The following is a 23,976-nucleotide window of genomic DNA, read 5'->3' as shown; positions in this document are numbered from 1 at the left end:
CCCAAAAAAAACATCTTCAGGTTTACCCCAGTATAGAATCATTACAAACTATGGTTCATCCTTAAAAAAAAAAAACAAAAACAAACTCACATAACTCCAGCAATGAAATGAAATGTGCAAATAAAGGTGGTCCCCTACTTAAGGACACCCGACTTACAGACAACCCATAGTTACAGACTGCCCCCTCTGACCTCTGGTGACCTCTCTGGATGTTACTATAGTCCCAGGCTGCAATGATCAGCTGTAAGGTGTCTGTAATGAAGCTTTATTGATGATCCTTGGTCCCATTACAGCTAAAAATTTTGAAACTACAATTGTCACTGGGGCAAAAAATTTTTTTGTCTGGATCTACAATTATAAAAAAAATATAGTTTCGACTTACATACAAATTCAACTTAAGAACAAACCCATGGAACATATCTTGTATGTAACCCGGGGACTTCCTGTAAATGGTGCCCTCACAGATATTTTTTTAGACTAGTAAAATGAAAAAATAAATAAAAATTTGGTTTACTGACCTGCAGAAAAAGTCCACATTTCATTTTTACTGATCAAGTGTTATTGGAAAAAAAGAAAAAAATTTCTAAAGTTTAATAATGTCCTTAAAGTATAACTACCACCAGGATGAAGGGTTGTAAACCAAGCACACTGACATACTGGCGTGTGCCCCCTTTGGCAGGATCTGCTCTTCTTTTTTGAAGAAAAGGGCTTTTAAAATTATGCAAATGAGCCTGAGGGGCTCCAGACTCCATAGGAGTTAATGGAGCCTGGAGCCTCTCAGGCTCATTTGCATACATTTTAAAGGCCTTTTCTCTTCAAAACAAGGGCATAAGAAGCTAAAAGAAGAGCAGATCCTGCCAGAGGAGGAACATACCAGCATGTCTGCATGTTTGGTTTATAATCCTTGCTATGGTGATAGATGTCCTTTAAAGGGGTCCTTAAATTTAAAAAGGTTGGACCCAAGCTGATGGGGGTCTGAATGCTGTGACCCACACAAATCATTAGAATGGACTCGTCCCATCACGAGAGCTGGGGTAACTCTCTCACTAACTAAATAAAATGGTAGAGCGAGCACATGCCCTGAAATTCAATACTTTGGGATGGCCGGAAATTGCGGAGAAGGGAAACCCATCTCTGATACTTCAATTCACTGTCTACAAGCAGAAATTCCTTTCCAAATCTCTGTAACCACACAATGGATCGGCAGGTCTGATGCTCTACATGACATTTCATTCCCTTAATGAAAATGGGGCCCTGCTAGACCCAGCAGTTGGACATGCTTGTGGCTTGTGATTGTCGAGGATCCTGGTAGTAGGATGTAGACCTTTCAAATTGATATCCACGATCTTGTACATAGGGGAAAATAACCAAACATGGAACAACTTCATTAATGGCCTAACCATAGGATAGCACATCTATAGGTGTGCGACACCCAGCACCCCAACCAACCAGGTGATTTACCCTATTCTCATAGCTGGAAACAACATTTCCATCCATAGTGTAGCGAATATTCCTGCTCACTAATGGCCCCATTCCTTACAGGACTACATAGGAGGAGCCTAAGTTAGGGCGGCCTCTACCCTAAGGACATAGCTTAAAGGACATCTACCACCATGATGAAGGATTGTAAACCAAGCACACTGACATACTGGTGTGCGCCCCCTCTGGCAGGATCTGCTCTTCTTTAAGCTTCTTAGGCCCTTGTTTTTATAAAAAATGTCTATAAAAATTGTACAAACTTGAGCCCTAATTAACATCGATAGACCTGGGAGCCCTTAGGCTCATTTGCATAATTCTGAGCGTTTTCTTGTGAAAATAAGGGCATAAGAAGCCAAAAGAAGAGCAGATCCTGGCAGAGGGGTCACACACCAGTATGTCAGTGTGCTTGGTTTACAATCCTTCATCTTGGTGGTAGTTTGTCCTTTAATCCGTCGATCAAGGTTTAATAACCAATATTATAGATAAAAACATTAATAATTTAAGGCTGATAAAAAACCAAAAAAATCTCGATACAATGAATCATCTCCTTGCTCTACACTACGGCTTTTTGTCTGTGATATCTTATCCATTTTTTTTTTTTTTTGTATCATCGAGTTTTTTAATCTTTTTAAAAGCTTTTTTTTCATTACTTCTATTTAAACTTTAGGGGAAAAAAAAAATCTTCCTAGTCTGGGAAGAGGCAGATCTAGACTAGATAATCTCCCGGCCGCTCGCTCGGGTTCTTTTTGTCTGCAATCCCTCCCCTTATACTTTTCGCTCTCTGTGACTTTGGCAGGAGGTCCGGTCTAGCCTCAGCTGTTTTATTTCTAGTTCGATTAGTTCAAACAGAGATAGCTCACACATCTGTTTTATTTCGGAGAGAGAGAGAGAGCGCGCGGCATCGGAGAAGTGTCCAATCCGTTCTATCGAAACATAAACTTTACTATTAATAACAAAGCGCGGAAAAAAAAAAAACCGTGTGTGACTAGAGACAGATCTGGGAGAACGACTTGGGACCGGCTTATCGAGGCGTCTGTTTACTTTTGCTCGTGTACAAGGTTAACCTTGACCCGTTTCACTACCCCACACTATTTTTTTTTTTCCGGATTTTACCTTCCGTGGGTTCTAGTTGGGAGCGTGTTTTTCTTTTACAATAAGGCCTTTTTATTTTTGTATACCAGCAGTGAAAGGCCCCTTTATGTATCCTCTACATCTGGCTGTTATCAGCCAGCCGTCATGTAGACTCTGGTATGTTCCCCTGTTTCTCTCAAATAATGCCACACACATGCAGGTCAAGTTCTAAATCACCTCCCATCTATGTGAAAAAAGCAGGATGTCTGGAGAGAACTTTTTTTTTTTCGTTCTTTTTTTTTTTTATTTCTCTGTGCACTTTTGTCGCAACCAGTTTGTTTACTACGGGATAAAAAAATACCGCAGCTTTGAAGTGTAATTTTTCTTTGATTTTTAATGATTAATTCTTTAAAAAAACATCAAATAAGACAAAAAGATAAGTGTAAAAAGTAAAAGAAGAGATAAGACCACGAGAAGCCATAGAAGTGTAATAAAAAAAAATAATAAAAAAGCTGAAAGCTGAAGGATTATTTGTGTCCAGCAAAGACCTGAGAAATAAAAACACAAATAAGATTAAAAAAAAGTAAAATAAAAACGGTGCCCTTATTAATTTATTTGTATTACGATACTGTAGTTACCTGTCACGAGGTTTTACCCCTCTAATCTATTAACACTCCCCCACACAAACACACACACACGTAGGGGATGAAATGTCCTTTCTAGTATTCCCTCTTTTATGTGAAATCTATATAAAATAAAATAAAATCTCCACCAAATTCAGGCAAATGTGACTCTTCTCACCTCATTTTCACATAAGACGAGTCAAGTTTAGTGGTTGCAGGAGAAGTGTCTCTTTAGAAGCCCTTATCTCCTGTTCCGTAGCACCTACAAACATGGTTTTTATGTCATTTTAAAGATACTAATCTCAACTTTCAAGTATGGTTTTGTGAGCTACAGAACCATGGATACAGACAGATAAATACATAGACATGGAAATGCAGATGCAGTTCCTGCCTATTATTTGACTGCCTATAGGTCTAGTTCTGTAGCTCACAGAACCATAAGCCTGATGGGATCTTAAAGATGAGATTCTTATCTTTACTATGACACTAAAGCATGTTTATGTGTCCTAAAGAACCCAAGATAGGGGTTTCTGAAGTGACATTACCGCAGCAACCACTAAACTTGACTCATCTTATTTGAAAATGGGATGAGAAGAGTCACATTTGCGTGACTTTGGGGGAGATTTTTAATAGGTAAACGTGTGAGATTTCACATAAAAGAGGAAATTCTAGAAAGTACATATCACCCCCTCCCGAGGGGGCTGCTAGTTGAGTGGGGTAAAATCTGGTCAAAGGTTCACTTTAAATAAACCAAAAACTATTTATATTTGGTATCCACTCTACAACTCCACTGTAAAAAAAAATGTCATGCCATTATTACTGAACAGTAAAAGTGATAAAAATAAAATCCAAAAAGTATTGACGGTAAAATAAAAGTCCTTAAAGGGAACCTGTCAGCAGAAATATACCTAATAAACCACTAAGAGTATGTTGTCAAGCAGCTGAACACCTTCCAGGTCATATTTCTTTCATGGCGAAGGGTGGTGGCATCATCCAGAAAATCAACTTTGTAGTGAATGTAAATTCATTGTATGAAGTCAAGAAGGTGGAGAGTTTAACACTGAAGTCAAGCTCTCCCTGTCTCAGAATGCCCCCTCCACTGTAATTGATGGTCCTGAACCATGAGACATCACTAACCAGATCTCCTGAAGTCTGGTGCATGAAGTAAGTCACATGAGGAGGTGTTCGGAGGTAGGGGGAGCTTGACTTCACTCTTAAACTCCCCGCCTCCTTAAGTTTTTACTACCAATTTGCATTTCCCTTCAAAGTTGATTTTCTGGGTGATGGAACTATGCTGGGCGATGAAGGAAACTTGATTTGTAAGGTGTAAAGATGCTAGACAACATACCGGTAGTAGTTTATTAGGTCAGTTTCTGGTGACAGGTTCCTTTTCCTTTTTTGTCTCTATACCATTATTAATCATAGGGGTTTGGGGAGTATGACACAGCTCCCCCACAATTATGATTTTAACTATGGTCAGAGCAAAAGTTGACAGCTCCATGTGTTATACATTATTAGCAGAGATAGAAGCACTCATGGAGGTAGTCACTGATACAAGTTAGTTTTTATATATTTTTCAATAAGGGATTTTTTACAGAATCTCTAACCGTTACACTTCCTTATTTACCCTAATAGAAAGTAAGCTTCACTGTTGCTCCCCCAACTCCCCTCTCACATTATGTACAGTGGCCAACCCCTTTAAGAAAGGCCTAGAGACATGGAGGAGAAAACTACATGAATGAAGATGATGATGTTAGGATATACATATTTATATGAAACCCCTTTTTATGTAGTAGGATTACTCGCAGCCTTATAGAAATCCACCAACTAAAGGGGTCACCACCGGCTCCACCTGCTCATACACCTCTTTTCTAAACCACAAATAATCTAGTCAAATCTGAATTTGCAATAAATTATACTATTCCCCTCCAAAATACATTGTAGCACTTAAACTGTAGGATCCGACATTAAATGCATCGATTCCGACAGAGAAGAATGTTCCGGCATGGAAACGTTTAGAAGGGTCACGACAGGAGGAAGCACTTTATAATGTAGATTGTCCTCTGCCACAGATTACACATCTGCGGGATTTAGGATGAGCTGGAGTGAGAGAGAGAGAACGCCTTGTTTAGTATGGTATAATGCTAAATGCTTCACAGGTGCCGCGCTCTAATAGACATCCACTAATCCTGTCTCGTAGACAGTGGAAACTATAACGGCACAGTCTACAAATGCCCCAGATGCATCACAGTGACCCAAAAAGTGTCAAACATTTGGTGCATTTTTTGTTTAAGTGTTCGCCATTATTTGTTGGCCGATTTAGCAAGATTTTATTTCTACATTTTAAGCCACGCCCCCTTGTCAAGTTTTTTCTTCATAATGATTACACTATGACCTAAATCTTAGCATATTTTAGAAAGCAATTAGTAATCATCCCACGTTATCTGGATAAAAAAACTTTCTCAATCCGTGGTCATGGTCATGGTCATGCTCCGCCCCTCATATTAGGAAACTCTGTGGGAGATTGATCAAACAATTTACGAAAGAATTCTGTTTTAATTTGAGTCAAAATTTTATCTTAATGCCTTCCCCCATATTTATTAAGAATTTAGACAGTTTTTAAGCATATTGTTGATTGATGCAGAAGTGATTAACCTCCAGAACTTCTCTTGTGCTGCACCCCTGCTGTGGAATTTTTGCATCCTACATAGGGGTTTTCTAGATTGCTAAAATTTGGTTACCTAATTTTACGTTTGCAACATTCTTAAACCCTAATGATCAAAACAGTCAAGGTGCTTTGGGAAATGATGCTTCCACTTTAGCCTTCAGCCCAGTGATATCACGTACAAGTCTGAAGCCCATATGAGGCTCATTCCCATTCAAGCAACCAGTTCTGCAATCTTTTCAATGGGCACATCCAAGCCAACCCATTAACATTTGCTTCCACTGCTCACAATTTTAAAATGACTCATGGCTTAAAATAGTTTGGGCAAAGTAAGCTAAACTCTATGCACCCTATCCACAGGGCAGGGCCAAACTTGGGGGTCTCAGTGATCGGACCTCCACCAATCATGATTATGGGATCCATTGTCCCTTCTGTTGCACTCAAGATGACCAGAGCTTCCATTCGCGCATGTGCCGGCTGTTACGTTCATCTCTATGGAGTTGGTGGAAGAAAACGGACCCCCTTTTTTGGAAAGCAGGGTATCTCGGATATCGTGATTAATGAGGATCCCAACAACAAGACTTTCCCCATGACCAGTCATTGTGGGTAGGTGACAAGTCTTCATCTATACTCTGTATAATTTGCTCTCCTTCATTGGATGACTATGTGCTTTATACCTATGTTGGCACCGATCCCGGCCAGGTGACTTGTTCATAAAGCATTATTCATATTCCACCCTATTTATATACAAACTGGCTCGACTCCAGGACAAAATTAGCACTTTAAACCCCCTCCCCCTAATTTATGTTGTAAGCCGGAACAGACAGGGACCTCTCTCATTGTTTATTGATGTTCATTTGCTTCCTTGGAAAATAGAATACATAATTGATGCATAAAATCTGTCAGCCATGCCCTTACACATTGCTAGAATAATGTTATTTTTGCTTTGTTTCATTTTTATGTCGCCATTATTATTAAAATGTAGAATTTCTGCAAGTACCAAAGTTCATGTCGGAAGGTAGAGCCAAACTCTCCATGCGGTGATTTGTTATGTAGGTGTTAATTTGTATAAAAAATGTCTCTGCTAAAAGATATCTCCAAAATATGGCACCCAAATGGATGTAGAATCCATAATTAGACCCCAAATCACAACTTATAAATCCCATACGCGTAGGTGATAAGTGTCCGATTAATCAGATGCCACCAATCATGAGAATGAATGTCCCATGACTTCCACTTGATGGTCATGGTGGTCATGAAAGTGGAGGTTGACCATTTCACGTGCCATCTGGATCTGATATTACTACGGCCAATCATAGTCATGGTGGCTAGTTTGTTGCAGCGTCAATTTGATGGATTGGCAACATATCCGGGTCATGCAGCCGAACCAGTACAGGAATGTCCAGTCGCCTCCTTTCTAATGTTGGCCTGTCCACAGAATAGGTTATCAATAGTTGATCAGTACGGAGAGGACTTCTGTACTCCACAAGGATCAGATGCATAGCCTGGCATAAACAAATCACAAAAGAGGGGATAGAAGTTTATTTTGTGCCCCAGTAGTGGACCTCTAAATGAAAGTGAGTGGAAGTCACCAAGAGCAGATTAAGTTGGCCATGGGTCCTAAAAATTGCGGGCCCCCAAAAGTCTAGTATTTTACCTTTACTGCCTACTTGTGGAACCAGGATCAAGCTTCTTTGGAAAGGAGAGGGATCTTTTCTGTTGGGTTTCAGTTTGAGGGCCTTCTGTAGACCATCAAAGGTCGTGGAAGGGTGTTAGTATGCTGAGAGGCAGAACACACGTATCAGGATTTCAGGGCTTGAGGTCCCTCTCATTATAATCTCTAGAATGCAGCATCAAACTTGGTGAGTGGTTTTGGTGGCCATTGGCTTCCTTGAGGTCTGTAATTGACCCCGGGTCTAAACCGTACATATTATAATCGGTTATTGAAAGCCACTACAGAGCCAACGGATTCTGGCTCCATACACCTGCCGGAGTGCACGATCCTATACTTGGTGAAGGTAAGCTCGTGTCCCGCAACACTTTTTTTTTTTAAATGCGGCAATTTCTCCGAATCCGTCGGGTTTTTGTTCGGCCACTCCCCCCATTTCCGTTGCGTGCATGCTGGTGCCGATGCGACACAATCCGATCGCGTGCGCCAAAATCCTGGGGCAATACAGGGAAAATCGGCACAAAACGGAAAAATTTGCGTAACCCGCCGGTAAAACGCGATTCGGGCCCTTAGTAAATGACCCCCTTTGTCTCAAAAAGCCTAATTCAAGCTACAATCAGAGGCTATGAAGGCATTTGGATGGACCAGAGACATGAAAACCAGCAACCCAGGTGTGGACCAGGCATAAGATAAAATAACGTATACACACGATCATCTCTCCATTCAAATAAGATGTAGATTCTCATGATTGGTGGAGACACTATCAAACACGTGTCCAATGGACTGGGTATAAGTTGTGATATTGAGTTTGGGCACTGTTAGCACATGGTCTCATCATAGCAAAAAACAAAAATACGGCCATGAATATCATCTCTTTTCAGAGCAAGCAAAAAGATCTTACAGTAATAAAAACACACATTACACTCGGGGACGATCATGACAGTTTGGGAATTGTACAATATGAAGATCATATTCTCACATGACAAGTCGTTCCGAGGTTTCACTCCTTTCCTGAATATTTAGAATAGTCGGTGTCAAGGACTGGCCGAGACGTATTCCCACCAGTGAGTAACTCGATGTGTAAAACCCCTGGTAGCACTTGTGTAAACACACTTGCCTTGCATCAGATGTTTGACTCCATAATTTGGGGGATGGTACACACATGTAATGAATGCAGTTGTAACGTGTCCTTTGACTTGTGAGGCCCCTCTGTAAAGTCGATTTTTCCCCTCCTGGACTGGATCTACTCAGCTTCCTGTATAGTCTAGTCATAACAGATAAGGCTGCATGTACACAGCGCCTAACATGGAACAGAGTCAAGGAGGAACATGCAACTAACGGAGGCTGGAGGGGGAGAAGCAGGACACCACGCTCACTCCAATAGTCCTCTACTCCTATGCCGGCAGTATGAAGAAATGTGGTTCCAACTGTGTTGGATCTCGTACACTTCTGAAATCTACCATCATAATCCATCATGATAAACCAGGGACATTACTCATAGATCCAGGCACCGGGACTGTGGTAATCTACTTATGTTTGTCATCCAAGGCCTCTTTACTACTAAAATCAACTTTTAACATTATGCTAATATGGTGCTCTCTGTGCTGTAACTTCAAACGCTGTTACACAGTGCAGAAGCTTTCCCCCTCCCTTCTACTGTGTGAGATTACATCAAGCAGAGGGAGGGGGAAGTGCTGAGCCAGCAGGGGAAGGGGGAGACTGTGTTACAGCCTGTGGTATTATTAGCACATGGTATTATTAGCATAATTTTAAAAGTTGATTTTAGAAGTAAAGAGGTCTTGGATGACGAGTATAAGAAGTTTACCACATTCATGGTGCCTGGTTTATCCAAGTGTCCCATGATCTTGATGATACATTTCCTCTTTAATTAGATTTCCTGATTAAATTTTAACATTTTAAAAAAGATATTTATACAATAGGTCCTCAATATCATATTGGTGGAGGTCCAATATCCAGCACCCATGAAATCAGGTGTTCTCGGAAATTGATAACTAAAGGATGGAACAGGAAGCAGACAGCGCCATTCTTTGTGAGATGGTAAAACCAGGGTACTGCAGATCGGTACATTTATATGAACTGTAGAGACTCAGTTCAGCCACCACACAGAGAACGGCGCTGTCTGCACCTTGGTACTTTCTTACTGTAACAGTTACTGAGAACAGATGGATATGTGCGGGTGATTAGCGTTGTAGGATATGTCACCAGCCTCTTAAGCTTAGAAAACCTATTTATTGTAATATGGGATAGTATTTTTTAAAGAAATATATATAGTTTAAATTTTTATTTTTTATTTTTTTTACTAAAGCATGAAAAACATGCAACCATTTTTATCTACTGATAAGGAAGCAAAATATTCGGCGTTGCAGAATACATTGTTGCAGCACAGTGTAAGTATAATAAAGTAAGTAGACTTTACATTAGATTTTAAAGATATTTTAAGCTTTAAAAAAAAAAAAAACCCTCTGGCAGAACGAGAGCTCGTCTGATTGATTGGCTTAATCAGATTTAATTACAAAAAGCTCCACATAACCCTCAAAAATAATGGAAATTACAACATATTGAAGCAATTTTTATTAAGTTTTCCCAGGCTTTTCCCGTTCCCCTTTAATTAGTCCTAAAATCTAAAAAGCAATGGGATAAGGCTGTGTGGTCCTGACTGCGGGGGTCAGAGAAAACTAAAAAACCAACTATTCTGATACAAAAAAATTATTTGTTTATCTTTAGGATTTTATTGTATTGTTAGTTGTATTCATTTTATAGATTGTATATAGATTTACACAGATCAATAATTAACTGGGTTTTAAAGGTTTTTTTTGTTTTTTTTTAAATTTCCATCATGGTGGAGTCATACGACCTTTGCTCTATGGTTTTACAAAAACCGATGACCTAAATAAGAAAAAATAATAGCTTTTTTTGCACTCAGCCAGGGGTAAGCGCATTAAAATGTTAGTATAATTGAGGAGATTGCAGATATTGTAGAAAAATTTTGGGGATACAAAAAGAAATTGAAAAAAAAAAGGAATTTTTTTGAAAAAAAAAACTTGCTTGTTTTATTTGTCCTGGAAGGTTATGATCCGATAGGACCCAGAGGTAGATCTTCCTATAACTACTGATGGGCAGGTCCATCAGTATTCAGGTCCAGCGGGTTCGAATCCAAGCACAGGTGTTAACCCCATAAATGGGTCCAACGCACCCAGTGTTTAAGCTGTTGATCTGGGCTAGCATTCACAAGCACGCTTATGACTGAAGTCTGGGTTTGCATTGAGTGGACTTCAGCGGACCCGAACCCAAACATTACGGTTCAGGTCAGCTGATTACTACTTATAACACATCTGCCACAACTCTTTGGGGCCCTGGAAACCAGGGGGGTCTCACACAGTGGTGGGATGCAACTTTCTCCAAGGGGTAGAGTTTGGCATCAGAGAAGCCTCAAGACATAATTTTGTCTGGGGTCCCCAAGATGCCAAATCTGCCCTGGTCAAGACCAACCACTGGATTTCCAAGCCCTTACAAGTTGTACTGGATCTGTTCCCACACAACTATTTATCAAACTGCTTCGCTCATCTTTTTTGTGTAATAGTCTAAGGGGACGTTCAATCCTCTATAAAGGGTCTTTCTGGGCAAAATCTAATGACCAATCCAAAGGATAGAGGGTAACAATCTGATGAGTTGTGCTGATCGTTGAGACAATAATTGATCACTAAGGGAGTTCTTAAGGTTGCACTACTATGCTCTCTCCGACATTTTCATAACCAGTGTGAGTGACCGTGGTCAGACCTACAGCGAAAATTATTATTGTTATTCCCCTATTCTCTGGAAAGGGGGTAGCACCAAAAGTTGCTAAAAATCCTTTAATATGCAATAAATGGGGATGCAGTAACTAGAACCCTCTGTGATCTGCCAATTTATAGTATTGATGGCACCTGTTGCATACACCATCCAGGAGTCTAGCAGGGGTCCTAGCTACCCCACCGTTTATGTCACTCTCATGCAGGTCAATAGAAAAGCACAGACTGTAGTGAACCAGAGGTGACCTCTACACCAGGGACAGAGCTTTCAGATTTAGACCTCATCCGTGGTGCCATGTGACTGATGAGTTGAGATGCCAACGTCTATTACATGAATACAGTATTCGTAATGAACATCCTTATCCACCGGATAGGTCATGTAGATGATAGATGAAGGTCCTACCTCTGGGACCACAACCATCATGGGGTCCACTGATCCCTTTGCCGATGCTGGGCTGAACGGAGAGTGTACCATGCATGGGTGGGAGCACCAAGAGTATAGGCTGCTGTTATTGCTCTCGTAAAGATCCCTGGAGAGTGGCTCTGCTCAGGTCAGTGGTGGGTAGGGGATCAAGGAACTGCCACTCCCTCGATAGATGTGGGTCTGAGTGTTAGGACCCACATCTGTCATAACTTTATGGCACATCCTATTTATGTGTATCGAGATGAGGACCTTAACAAATATAATGCAGTCAGCCCATTTTATAGAGGGTCGTGGGATTGGCCAACCCCTAGCCAATGGAGACTTTCATATATTTCAGAATTACGTTATTTCAAGGTCTGACGTTGTTGTAGGGTAAAAAGACTCTACATCAAATAGAAAGCAGATCCCGATAACACAGAACTTTCCAAAATTAGTCAAAGAGATTCCTCCCGCCGAGCAGTAAAATCCCACAGACCCGTTTGTAATATCGGCGGTAGAACAATACGAGAATGGAGGAATGTTTATGTCTGTTTACATTGAGCTAAACATTCGGCAGTAAAGAGCGCGGTTACTGCAGATCAAAGGCTACGCGGCAGAGATGAATGCCGCCATCTACTTTATCTTCAAAAATAATAAATACATAGAGAAACATGTCACATCATTGTATATAGAGCATGTAGCCTGGAAAGCCAAGACACAGATGGAAGCAGTGGTCTACATCCTACGACGGCAAATACAAATCCCACTACTGCAAGTTATATGCCAAGAAACCACTAATGCGTCCAATCAATGAGCAAGTAGCATCCATGGGGCTGTATGTGGGAACCTCATTGATCCCCTCATTTGAAGCAACGTAGAGAACGTTGATAGAATAGCTCCATTCTCTATGTAATGGCCAAACTGTATAACTGCAGCTCAGCTCCCATTCGTATGATGGCGCAATTACCCAGGTCCATTCCCGTGTTTTCTCTGGCAACTAGATTCAGCTGCTTAGTGGTGGTCTCTCGTGCTCCATTTTTGCGTAGTGGTCAGACCTGGAAATTGCACCTCTGATCCCATTCACTTCTATAAAATCTCAGCTACAGTTCCCTATTAAAGGGGTTGTCCACTCTCACAAAATAATTGATATATTTGTGAAAGGAAACATTATACAATTTTCCAGTATACTTTCTGTATCAATTCTTCCCGGTTTTCTAGATATCTGCTTGCTGTCCTGCTATAGAGAGCTTCTATGTTTACTTCCAGTGGATAGACATCAGTCCATGGTCATGTGATGTCACACAGGTGCACAAGCCTTGAGTATCACACGGCTCTGATTACCATCTATGATAATACCGACTCGTGCACCTGCGTGTCCATCACAAGGCCATAGCCAGATTTCTATCCACTGGAAGTAACCATAAAAGCGTTCTGTAGAAGGACAGCAAGCAGAGATCTAGAAAACCGTGAGGAATTCATACAGATAGTATATACAATAGATAGTACAAACACTATCAATTATTTGCTGAATGTGGACAGCCCCTTTAAATTGAAAAAAACCTTCAATATTTCCATTATTGATATCCTATACAAACTCTACAACAGAGCTCAGGAGTAATTGCTACCTACACCCCGTATAGCAGCACTACCAAATTTTTCACATACAGATCTGTCGTGTAAATCTATGGCACTATATGAACCACATGAAACCAGACCAACATCCATTTCAAGATCGCTTCAATTCTGCTAAAACTACTCCAAAAGCATAGACAGTACCAGTCCTGTAACCACAATCCTAAAACAAAAACATGATGGGACATTGACCCCCCTCCTTAGCCACTACCTGCCTGTGACTTACTGATAGCTGCAGTCACGTCTCGAAGGCTGACCCAGTCAATCATTGCTTACCGACCAGACAAGTATTTCAGCCTGGCGAATACTCCAGCTGGTGGAGCAGCAGGGGGCCGCTGTCTAAAATAGCTCGGTGTCCTGCACTTTTCTATAAATTACCGCCTTACAGTTACACGCTATAAGACTGCTATAGATTTCAATCTGTGAACGTGCTTATACATAACATGTATCACCGGCTATTTAAACCAGGGGCACATTATGTTTATCCATTCCATGTATAGATTACATTGTCTGCATACATTTTATCATTATACAGTTTTACAAAAAAATTCTAAAAACATTCATTGATAGTTACCCAAAAATACAGTTTTTATTGAACAGTCCAGCAATCGAATCCCAACAAACCAGTTCAGACCTCTACCATAACAAAGCCAAAAGAACTGGAGACAAGTTATAAGGATTTAAAGGGAAATGGTCACCAGGGGCCCAATTTTCACTAAAGACAGGTTGGAGAAGCTCATTACACCTGAATTCTCTAAGCATTTGCATTACAGTATAATTGTGTGTTAGAACTTGCATTGCATCCTGACAGAATCATCTGTGTAGTCCCAGGGGTTGGGCTTTAGTTTTGTTGCATTTCAGAAAAAAAAACACGTGACTTGTCTGTGCTGCAGACTCCTCAGCTCTCTGCCTCCACCTTTGTGCTTCTCCATCCTGCTCCTTCGCAGGAGTCACAGCCTGGTGACCTGACATCAGTGGGAAGGGAGGAGCTGTACAGGAGCACAAAGGTGGAGCTGAGAGCTGAGGAGTTAGCTTGGAAAAGGCAGAAAGGCATATCTGTAATGCAGCTGTAATGGGCTCCTGCAACCAGCCAGTCTGTAGCGAAAATGAGGTCCTTGGTTACAGGTTCCATTTAAGCCCTAAGCCATCACCAACAATGTTATCTAGAACAGTGATCCAATGAGATTGATGTATTTTGATACTCTGGAAAATTCTGTGTTACAGTAAAAAAAAGGACTTTAAACAGGTTATACAAACGAACTAAGGAGTCACAGGGACAAAAAAGAATCACCTTGGCCGGACACTTGCTTCAGGACAATTACATCTTCACAAACGACCTACAGCTGATGCCACTGAGGCTTGTGATGATGTAACTGGACCATGGGACGTAGACCACGCTTAGATAGGACATCCCCATGTAACTCTTCTCCCCCCTCATGACTTATTCCAGTTCTTTTGTATACAGAATTTAAAGATCTATTTATGTGTCATTTAGGAGGACATCACTGTGATGGTTGGTCATAGTTTGTGGACCTTAAAGGGAACCTACCACCATGATTCTACCTATAAAGGTAGATCGGGTGGTAGGTGGATGAATGGGACGTGAGGATATCCCTTTTTTGGGCTAATCCTCACGTCGGGCTATCTTTTAGAAAACTTTAATGCTGGCATATGTAATTTTTTTTTAAGCGGCTACTGGGGCGTGGAGTAGCCAGACATGAGGGTACAAGTCGCGGCTACTCCACGTCCCAGAAGCCTCTTTACTCAGCCTACCATTTAATCTTCGGCGCGCAGCTCCTCGCAGCTGCGTGCCCTCATCCAAGTCCCACGGAATCTGTGGCGTTGTGCGCATGCGCAGTAGCTCCGGCCCCGTAACCGCGCAGCTGAAGGCCGGGGACTCGGACGAGGCCGGGGACTCGGACGACGGCGTGCAGCTACGAGGTGTCCCATTCATTCATTTACCACCCGATCTACCTTTATAGGTAGAATCGGGGTGGTAGGTTCCCTTTAATCTTAATGACAGATTCCCTTTAAGTAAGACATAACCCTAGATAGCTCTTGAGACTGGAGCAAGCCTATGCAGGACACATGTAGTAGATTCTTAATGTTACATCCATGAAATAGGAGGCAATGAGCCATGGTATTAGATTGTCTAGGGCAACAGAGTTTTCGGTTGCATTTTTTACCCAATAATTAGACCCAATGACTAAGCTGTGAAGCTCCTGATAATTCAATAACTGGTGGGGTTCAATGAGAAATGTGCTTCAAATGTGGTAAAAACGGAGCCCAAAACATAAAATATAGACAAGAAGTCTACTTGACCAAGACACTTACCTGGACATCATAAGTTCCATTCAACAGAACGGGCCTTTGAGAGTTCATGTCTTGTAAGACACCCGAAAGCACAGAGCGATTCACCTTGTGGAAATCTTTGGATTGGCTGAACTGTACCATGTTGTGAAGTGCCAAAATTTTGGTGTCAAGTTCAACATCCTGCCTAGTACGGTTGTGTAGGCCAAGATGGTATTTGCGAAAATGTTTGATCAGATCGGTGGGATCGTTCCCGTAGTACCCATAACCACAAATGTTGCATTTGAAATCCTGAAGTTCTGGGGATAAAGGTGCAGATTCAGAATTATCGTTGACAAACACAACAGTGTGGGTTTTGTTCAGCCCTGAACTCCCATCTAAAGGCACTTGAAGGTTTTCAGAGGCCACCGAGGCTGGACTAGAGTCTACTTTAACACTTTGCATTGTGAGGTCGGCAGCCCTTGGCGACAAGTCATTTTCTTCTCTAGTCTCTAACGTGTCCCCAGAGGCGACAGAAACCAGTTCTTGCGTCTCATCAGTCTCAGACTTTATGGGCGATTTTAGGGTCTCGCAAATGACCCTAGTATCTGCAGAGGACACGGCCAACATATTCCTCTCTGTCACCTCATCATAGGAGACATTCCTGCCTTTGAGGTGGCTGTAGTTGAGGATAACTCTCTCGTTGAGTCCCGCACTTTCCGAGTCCCTTTTAAAGCTGGAAGAAGGTTCTTGATCGTGGAAACATTGATCGTCGCTGTTTTGTTCCGCAGAGTCAGAAGGTTCACTATTTTCTTGCATCGGATCAGTGGGAAATTCTGTGCACCTCAAAATATCTTCTCTATCTGATGCAGCACACTCAAGAGTCTGTGCTTCGCCTTCGCTCGCAAGGTTTCTCAGAGGGGGATTCTTTTTCCGGACCATATCTACAGAAAGAAGGAAAAAATAATTAAAATTCTTATTCATTCTTTTCTGATGGTCCTCATCAAATTATTCATGTATACAAGAGAGCATCAAACTGACATAACGGTGTCACTGCAAAATACAATCCTAACTGGAAACAAATTGTTACAGAGCAGGAGGAGCTCAGCAGATTATACACAGTGTCCTATCTGCAGGCAGCATGTTACAGAGCAGGGGAGCTGAGCAGATTATACATAGTGTCCTATCTGCAGGCAGCATTTTATACAGCAACAGGAGCTGAGAGGATTGTACATAGTGTCCTATCTGCAGGCAGCATGTTATAGAGCAGGAGGAGCTGAGCAGATTGTACATAGTGTCCTATCTGCAGGCAGCATTTTGTAGAGCAGGAGCAGCTGAGCAGAATGTACATAGTGTCCTATATGCAGGCAACATGTTATAGAGCAGGGGGAGCTGAGAAGATTGTACATTGTCTCCTATATGCAGGCAACATGTTATAGAGCAGGGGGAGCTGAGCAGATTGTACATTGTCTCCTATATGCAGGCAACATGTTATAGAGCAGGGGGAGCTGAGCAGATTGTACATGGTGTCCTATATGCAGGCAGGGGCTGAGTGGATTGAACATAGTCCCTGATCTGCAGGAAACAAGTAATAGAGCAGGAGGAGCTAAGTAAACGGAGTCCTATCTGCAGACATCATGTTATGATAAGGATGGAGCCAAGCAGATTTTACATGTCTGTGGGCAATATGTTACAGAGCAGAAGGAGCTGAGCAAATCGTACATTTTCCTCTAATCTGTGTACAGAATATTGTAGAGCAGGAGGAGTTGTGTATATAGCACACAGTATCCTATCTGCTAGCGATGTGTCGTTCACAAACGAGTCGGTTCTTCTATGTGAAAGACGAGAGTCGGCTCACTGAGGCTCACTTAACCCCGCCCCTAACCGGCTCACCACGCTCCCTTCAACCCGATACAATCGGGTTAAAAGTGGAGTGGAATCGGGTGACTGGCTGGACTGCGGCTCCCTATTATACATGTAATAGAGTGGCTTCAGGAGCCAGAAGAGCCGGCTTAGTGAGCGGAGCCTAATGACCCAGCTCACTAAAAAGAGACCAGTAACTATTACCTGCAGGCAGCATAATATTGTGCAGGAAGAGCAGAGAAGATCATACACAGTGTCCTATCTGTGGGCAACATATTATACAGCAGGAGGAGCAGAGCAGATCATACATAGTGTCCCATCTGTGGGCAACATATTATACAGCAGGAGGAGCAGAGCAGATCATACACAGTGTCCCATCTGTGGGCAACATATTATACAGCAGGAGGAGCAGAGCAGATCATACACAGTGTCCTATCTGTGGGCAACATATTATACAGCAGGAGGAGCAGAGCAGATCATACACAGTGTCCCATCTGTGGGCAACATATTATACAGCAGGAGGAGCAGAGCAGATCATACACAGTGTCCTATCTGTGGGCAACATATTATACAGCAGGAGGAGCAGAGCAGATTGTACATAGTGTCCTATCTGTGGGCAACATATTATACAGCAGGAGGAGCAGAGCAGATTGTACATAGTGTCTTATACAGAATTTATTAAAGTTATGAATAATGAATTATGAATAACATGTAGCATATTTCGTAAAACATATGTCTGTAGAAGCGACAGATTCTCCTTATGTCTAAACTTACAGAGCCTGGTAATACTGAAAGAGATCATCATATCTATAGCGGAGATGGCAGAGACAAACTGAGCAGCTAATGAGATTGGAAAGTAAGAGACGTATTGGAGTCGCGGCTTTGATAATCCATTAGCTGAATGGGAAGTTCTGCTCCCGGTACTGTACGTTTTATAAAGAATAGCAAGGACTACAGAGTCAGAGAAGCTTCATGTGATGTCGAGATGCCCCATCATGGAGCCTCCATCCATCTTGCTCTTTTGATTTGATGAACATCAATAAGGTTCAGGAGGAAGACTCCCGGAAGCAGGACAATGGTCTCATCAGTTTAATGGCTGAGCTGAATGAAATAGCCCGCCATACCGATACCGGATCTTCATAAATCACGAGCACACAATGGAGAGGAAGCGATCTCTCCTTGTTTACCCAAGTGCACAAAGCAATGCTAAATTACTAAAATACATATTTTACTTCCAGTAGCTACCGGTCCATTGACGTACGAGCTACTATTTGTTGAGTTGGGCATTAGTGGCTCCCTGTGACTCCTACCCTACCCCGTTCAACCATGTGCACTGGTAGGTCATCATGTATTGGTTATGTCATCTTGGTGGTATCCCTAGTGATTTATGGTTAATAGCGAAATTTTTACTAGTTAATGGAATATTAGGGTGTATCTAGGTATGGTGTACATGGAGTCTGAGTCAGCACCTATACCATCTGTTGTTCCACATTTATTCCATGTGTAGAAATTCTGTATAGTGTTTTTTATATGCTTAACATGTATTTATATGGTCCTGAAATATACTATTTCTACTTTTATGAGTTGATGTTTGGTTCTAGCTCAACTGAAGACTACCCAATGTGGAGGCTACCAAGGTTTACTCCCTGGGAGGTGATGAAGAATGGGCTACCAGAACAACATTATCTGGCGGGCTATTGGCAAAGTATGGAAGTATTTTCTTTCGGGAAAGGGAAATAAGCCACTATAAGACACCATTTAATCGTGACCTAACTTACTTTGAAAAAAATAGACTCGGTATCCTGAAATTCAACACCTATTTAACTCCAAAGTGATGCAAATAGTCATTTTGACCAAAACTCCATAGAATCTTTTTTCTTTGTCGGACAACACTAACCACAGACCACTGTAGATATTTCAAAATTGATAATCAATAACTACCAGTCCATTGACCTATGAGCTAGTACTTTTTCTGGGACAGACTCACCCACTAGGATCCTCTGCTGGGTTAAAGCTCTAGTACAGTGGTGGCGAACCTATGGCACGGGTGCCAGAAGTGGCACTCGGAACCATTTTTGTGGGCACTCAGACCATTGCCCCAGGACAGAGTTCACCAAATATGACCAAATCCACCAAACCTTTCTGCAGTCTCTGTGCTATTTTAAAAGTGACACTTTATTGGCTGTTTGGAACTGCAGGAAAAGTGAGAAGGTTTTGATAGAACTGCAATATCTTTTGAAGCTCATCCTGCTGGACCCACCATTGTTCTTGTACAGAGAGACCCTGGAGAGGAGCTACAATGAGAGTCTGAATTTGCCCTCCTTCTTTCAACTTGGTGGCTTCAGGGGCCAATTACGATTGGAAAATGTGGAAGAACAGGAAGCAATAAAGTGGATTTAGCTTGTAGTTTGGGCACTCTGTCTCCAAAAGGTTCGCCATCACTGCTCTAGTACAACAACTCCAGGGGCTCAACTGAAGACAACCCAATGTGGTGACTACCAAGATATACTTCTTAGGGGTTCATGGAGATTGGGATACCTCCTTCTGGCAGTTTATGGAACCCCAATCTAAAACTGCATGCTTGGTTTGACAAAGTATGAAAGCATTTTCTATCCGGAAAGGGAAATACTCCGCCATAAGACCATTTCATTGAGGCAGATCTTACTTTGACAACCAAAGACTTGGCATCCCCACCTTCAAAATGTATTAAACTCCAAAGAGACACTGCCTGTAGTCATTTTGTCCAAAACTTCATAGAATGTTTGTCCTTCGTCAGACAACACTAACTACAGACCAGGGTAGATCTTTCAGTAACAGAAGATGATGGTCAAGAGGTTACTACTTATAGAATCCAAAATATGAACTTATGCCATTGAGATCTAAATATAAAGTCATCCCATAGACCACAATAGGTTATGTACAAGTTGGAGCAGATACAGAGCCATGACATAGTTGTGTTCTTAAAACTTAAAGGGATTGTCCAACTCAGAGACCCTTAAATGCAGCATACTGTTAAAGGAGCTGAATTAACTCATCTGGCCCCTCTGTTCCAACTGTGGGGGCATTAACTGACCAGGAACTGGCTGGGAGGCAATGGGAGCCTTGAGAGTTCAGTAACCAAAAACGTAGGGGCGGATATGTAAGTGTACCGTTTATAACACTATGCTGATATTACATTTCAATCCAGTAAAATATAATACATACATAAGGAAAAAATGATCAAACAGGTTTTTCTTTTTGGTAATTCTCTTGTACTGAAATATAATATTTGGGAAAAAGAAGACACATCATTGCCTTAATCCATGAGCTTTCGGTGGAATGTACCGCAGAACTGGTGATTCATCTCTGACGTGATTTTGGGGGTTTCTTAAAAGTGGAGAAAACATGATAAATGTGTGCAGTGGTGTTACTGATCTGTATTTTGAGATCTGTAGCGTAAGGCCCGTGATATGCACAAAGCAAGGATGAGGTATAGGGGAAGAAAGAAATAAACTTCTGTGGCCTGCCGCTCCTAGTTGCAGTGGTGTCTTCTGCCAATTTACCACTGCTCCTACCTCGAACAAGAATCTAAACGACTATTATGGCAGTCACTTGCCTTCTTGGGTTTGGGTTAAATCACTGGTTTTATGTCAATGGGGTCCACGAGGCCACCGATTAGCCGTAGAGTGTCTGGTGAGTACTGATACTACTCAGCGAGCAGAGTCGACCAGCAGTAAATTGAGGGCTGGAGCTTGGTAAGAACTCATAGGGGAAGACACTTGATATACAAGTCTTAAAAAAGTCATGATTCATGGAACAAGGCCAGCAAATGTAACTCTCTCCTCTTTTATGCCACCTCCATGATAAGTGAGAGAGACGGTGTGCGTAGAGAGTCTTGACAGGTCGAAGACACCCAACAACGGCGCATAACCATAGCCTGCAGAAGTCCCTGACACAGATTATAGAGCAATTCTCCGCCAGACAGGACCGGACCTAAAATTGATCCAGCCCTATGGTTATAAGCCGGATACTCTAAGAGACCGGACTCCATTAGTATATCTGATGTGACAGGAGCTGCCAAACAATGCACCGGCTCTTCATAAATCCCTCCCACTCCTTAACTTATCTCCCCCTGGGATCCCCCAAAACTCCGGGCAAACCGCTTCAAAATGTTGACTACAGGCAGTCCCCTACTTAAGAACACTTCCAGACGACCCCTAGTTACAGACGGACCCCTCTGCCCCCTGTGACCTCTGGTGAAGTCTCTGGATGTTACTATAGTCCCAGGCTGCAATAATCAGCTGTAAAGTGTCTGTAATGAAGCTTTATTGATAATCCTTGGTCCCATTACAGCAAAAAATTTTGAAACTCCAATTGTCACTGAGGCCAAAATTTTTTGTCTAGATATACAATTATAAAATATACAGTTTCGACTTACATACAAATTCAACTTAAGAACAAACCTCCGGACCCTATCTTGTACATAACCTGGGGACTGCCTGCAAATTCTTTTTACATCTTAAAAAATATAAAAATGCATCCGGTTGTGGGTTTAAAGAAAAAGAAAAAAGTTGATGATTAAAATGGATTTTCTAAACCTTTTATAAGTAAAAAAGACAAAATTAGCGTCAGCCTTTTTTTTTTTGTTTTTAGGAAAAATTATATTGTAGAAAAATGGGAATGAAAATTGACTCCTCTCCATCTTTAGTGCGTAAAACAACATGGACCATCCTCGGATCATTAAAGGAAGGCTTGACGGCTGACCATATGGCCACAGCTGCCATCTTTGTCTCTCCGCCGTTTATCGCCTAGATAGAAAGTGCATTATAAATTGCAGACTTTTCGGATTCTTTCCTGGAGAGATTATCAGCCTCATTTTTCAAGCGGACATATTATGTAAATAGAAGCACATTTAGGGGAACTTTTAAATTAAGGAACCTCTCCGCATCCAAGCCGTAAGCTGGATAGTCACAGTAATACAGACACTCACAGCCCATTAGCGGCCATACACAAAAAGAACGGAATGAGATTTTCCTTAGAAGCCAAGAACTTTCCTCTTCAAGCGCTTCACGAAAAAAAAAAAAAACGACGGATCTCATTTTTTAATATTAGCTGACCCCATACTTTATTGTAATGTGGCTCCCGGCACTATTAATAATTATTAGTACTCAATTAGCATTTATATTCTATCCAGCGCCGGCTCTGAAGTTCACGACGCGCTCTCTCTAAAAGTTTCCGTAGGTATTTACAAAAATTAATTACACCTATTTATCAAACGGGGAGAATGTCAGTTTTGTTGTTAAATATGAAAAATCTCCCTCTAAATGTCAGCGAGGCGGCATCTCGTAAACAATGTTTTAAAATGCATGATTATGCGCCACGCTGCTAATTAAAGGGACGCCGCGACGCCGGGGGAATTTTTTGTTGAAAAAATCTGCACTTTTCACAAGTGGAAAAGTTTAATGATAGTGAAAAGGAAAAGGAAAACAGGAGACGTTACCTGAAAGTTTACTTTTACTCATCTGACAACAAATCAAAGAAGAAATCGTTCGTGTTTCTAGAAGAGACATCACACTGGGAGAAGTGGGGAGCGAAAATCAGCTATTATTAGGGAACCCATTACAGGCAGTCCCCGGGTTACATACAAGATAGGGTCCATAGGTGTGTTTTTAAGTTGAAATTGTATGTAAGTCGAAACTGTATATTTTATAATGGTAGTTCCAGACCAAATTTTTTTTTGCCGCAGTGAGTTCCAAAAGTTTTTGCTGTAATGGGACCAATGATTATCAATGAAGCCTCATTACAGACACCTTACCGCTGATTATTGCAGTCTGGGACTATAGTAACATCCAGAGACTTCACCAGAGATCACAGGGGGCAGAGGGGTCCGTCTGTAACTAGGGGTGGTCTGTAAGTCGGGTGTCCTTAAGTAGGGGACCGCCTGTTCATTGAAAATAAAGTCCAATTTGCATGAACCATTATAAAGAGTGGCGCAGAGTATCTACATAGTGTCCTACTTGCCTTCAGCATATTATAGAGCAGGAGGAGCTGAGCAGATTGTATATAGTGTCCTATCTGCAAGCATCATGTTATAGAGCAAGGGGAGCTGAGGAGATTGTACATTGTGTCCTATCTGCCAGCAGCATGTTATAGAGCAGGAGGTGCTGAGCAGATTGTACATAGTGTCCTATCTGCATGCAGCATATTATAGAGCAGGAGGAGCTGAGGAGATTGTACATAGTGTCCTATCTGCAGGCAGCATGTTATAGAGCAGGAGGAGCTGAGCAGATTGTATATAGTGTTCTATCTGCAGGCAGCATGTTATAGAGGAGGAGGAGCTGAGCAGATTGTACATAGTGTCCTTTTTTAAGATATGTTATAGAGCAGGAGGAGCTGAGCAGATTCATATAATTTTAATGGAAGAAATATGTACATTTATCTGAAGAAAATAATTAAATAGTGATGCCAAGTAGCTGGAGGGCCTGAAGGAATAT

At 41.6% G+C, this 23,976-nt stretch overlaps 1 protein-coding gene across 5 annotated transcripts in view; it reads right to left on the bottom strand.

The window, feature by feature from the left end:
- The window catches only part of TRPS1 (transcriptional repressor GATA binding 1), a 209,752-nt gene that overhangs the window by 140,258 nt on the left and 45,518 nt on the right, over window positions 1–23,976 (bottom strand). For all 5 annotated transcript variants that reach the window (XM_072151293.1, XM_072151292.1, XM_072151294.1 and 2 more), the window contains one exon: window positions 15,686–16,584. In XM_072151293.1, the coding sequence (XP_072007394.1) occupies window positions 15,686–16,582 (897 nt within the window). In that variant the 5' untranslated portion in view covers window positions 16,583–16,584. The remainder of the gene's footprint in view (window positions 1–15,685; window positions 16,585–23,976) is intronic.

The sequence above is a fragment of the Engystomops pustulosus genome, chromosome 5 (genome assembly GCF_040894005.1).
Source record: "Engystomops pustulosus chromosome 5, aEngPut4.maternal, whole genome shotgun sequence".
Classification (NCBI taxonomy): domain Eukaryota; kingdom Metazoa; phylum Chordata; class Amphibia; order Anura; family Leptodactylidae; genus Engystomops; species Engystomops pustulosus.
This window is presented reverse-complemented; position numbering and strand designations above follow the sequence as displayed.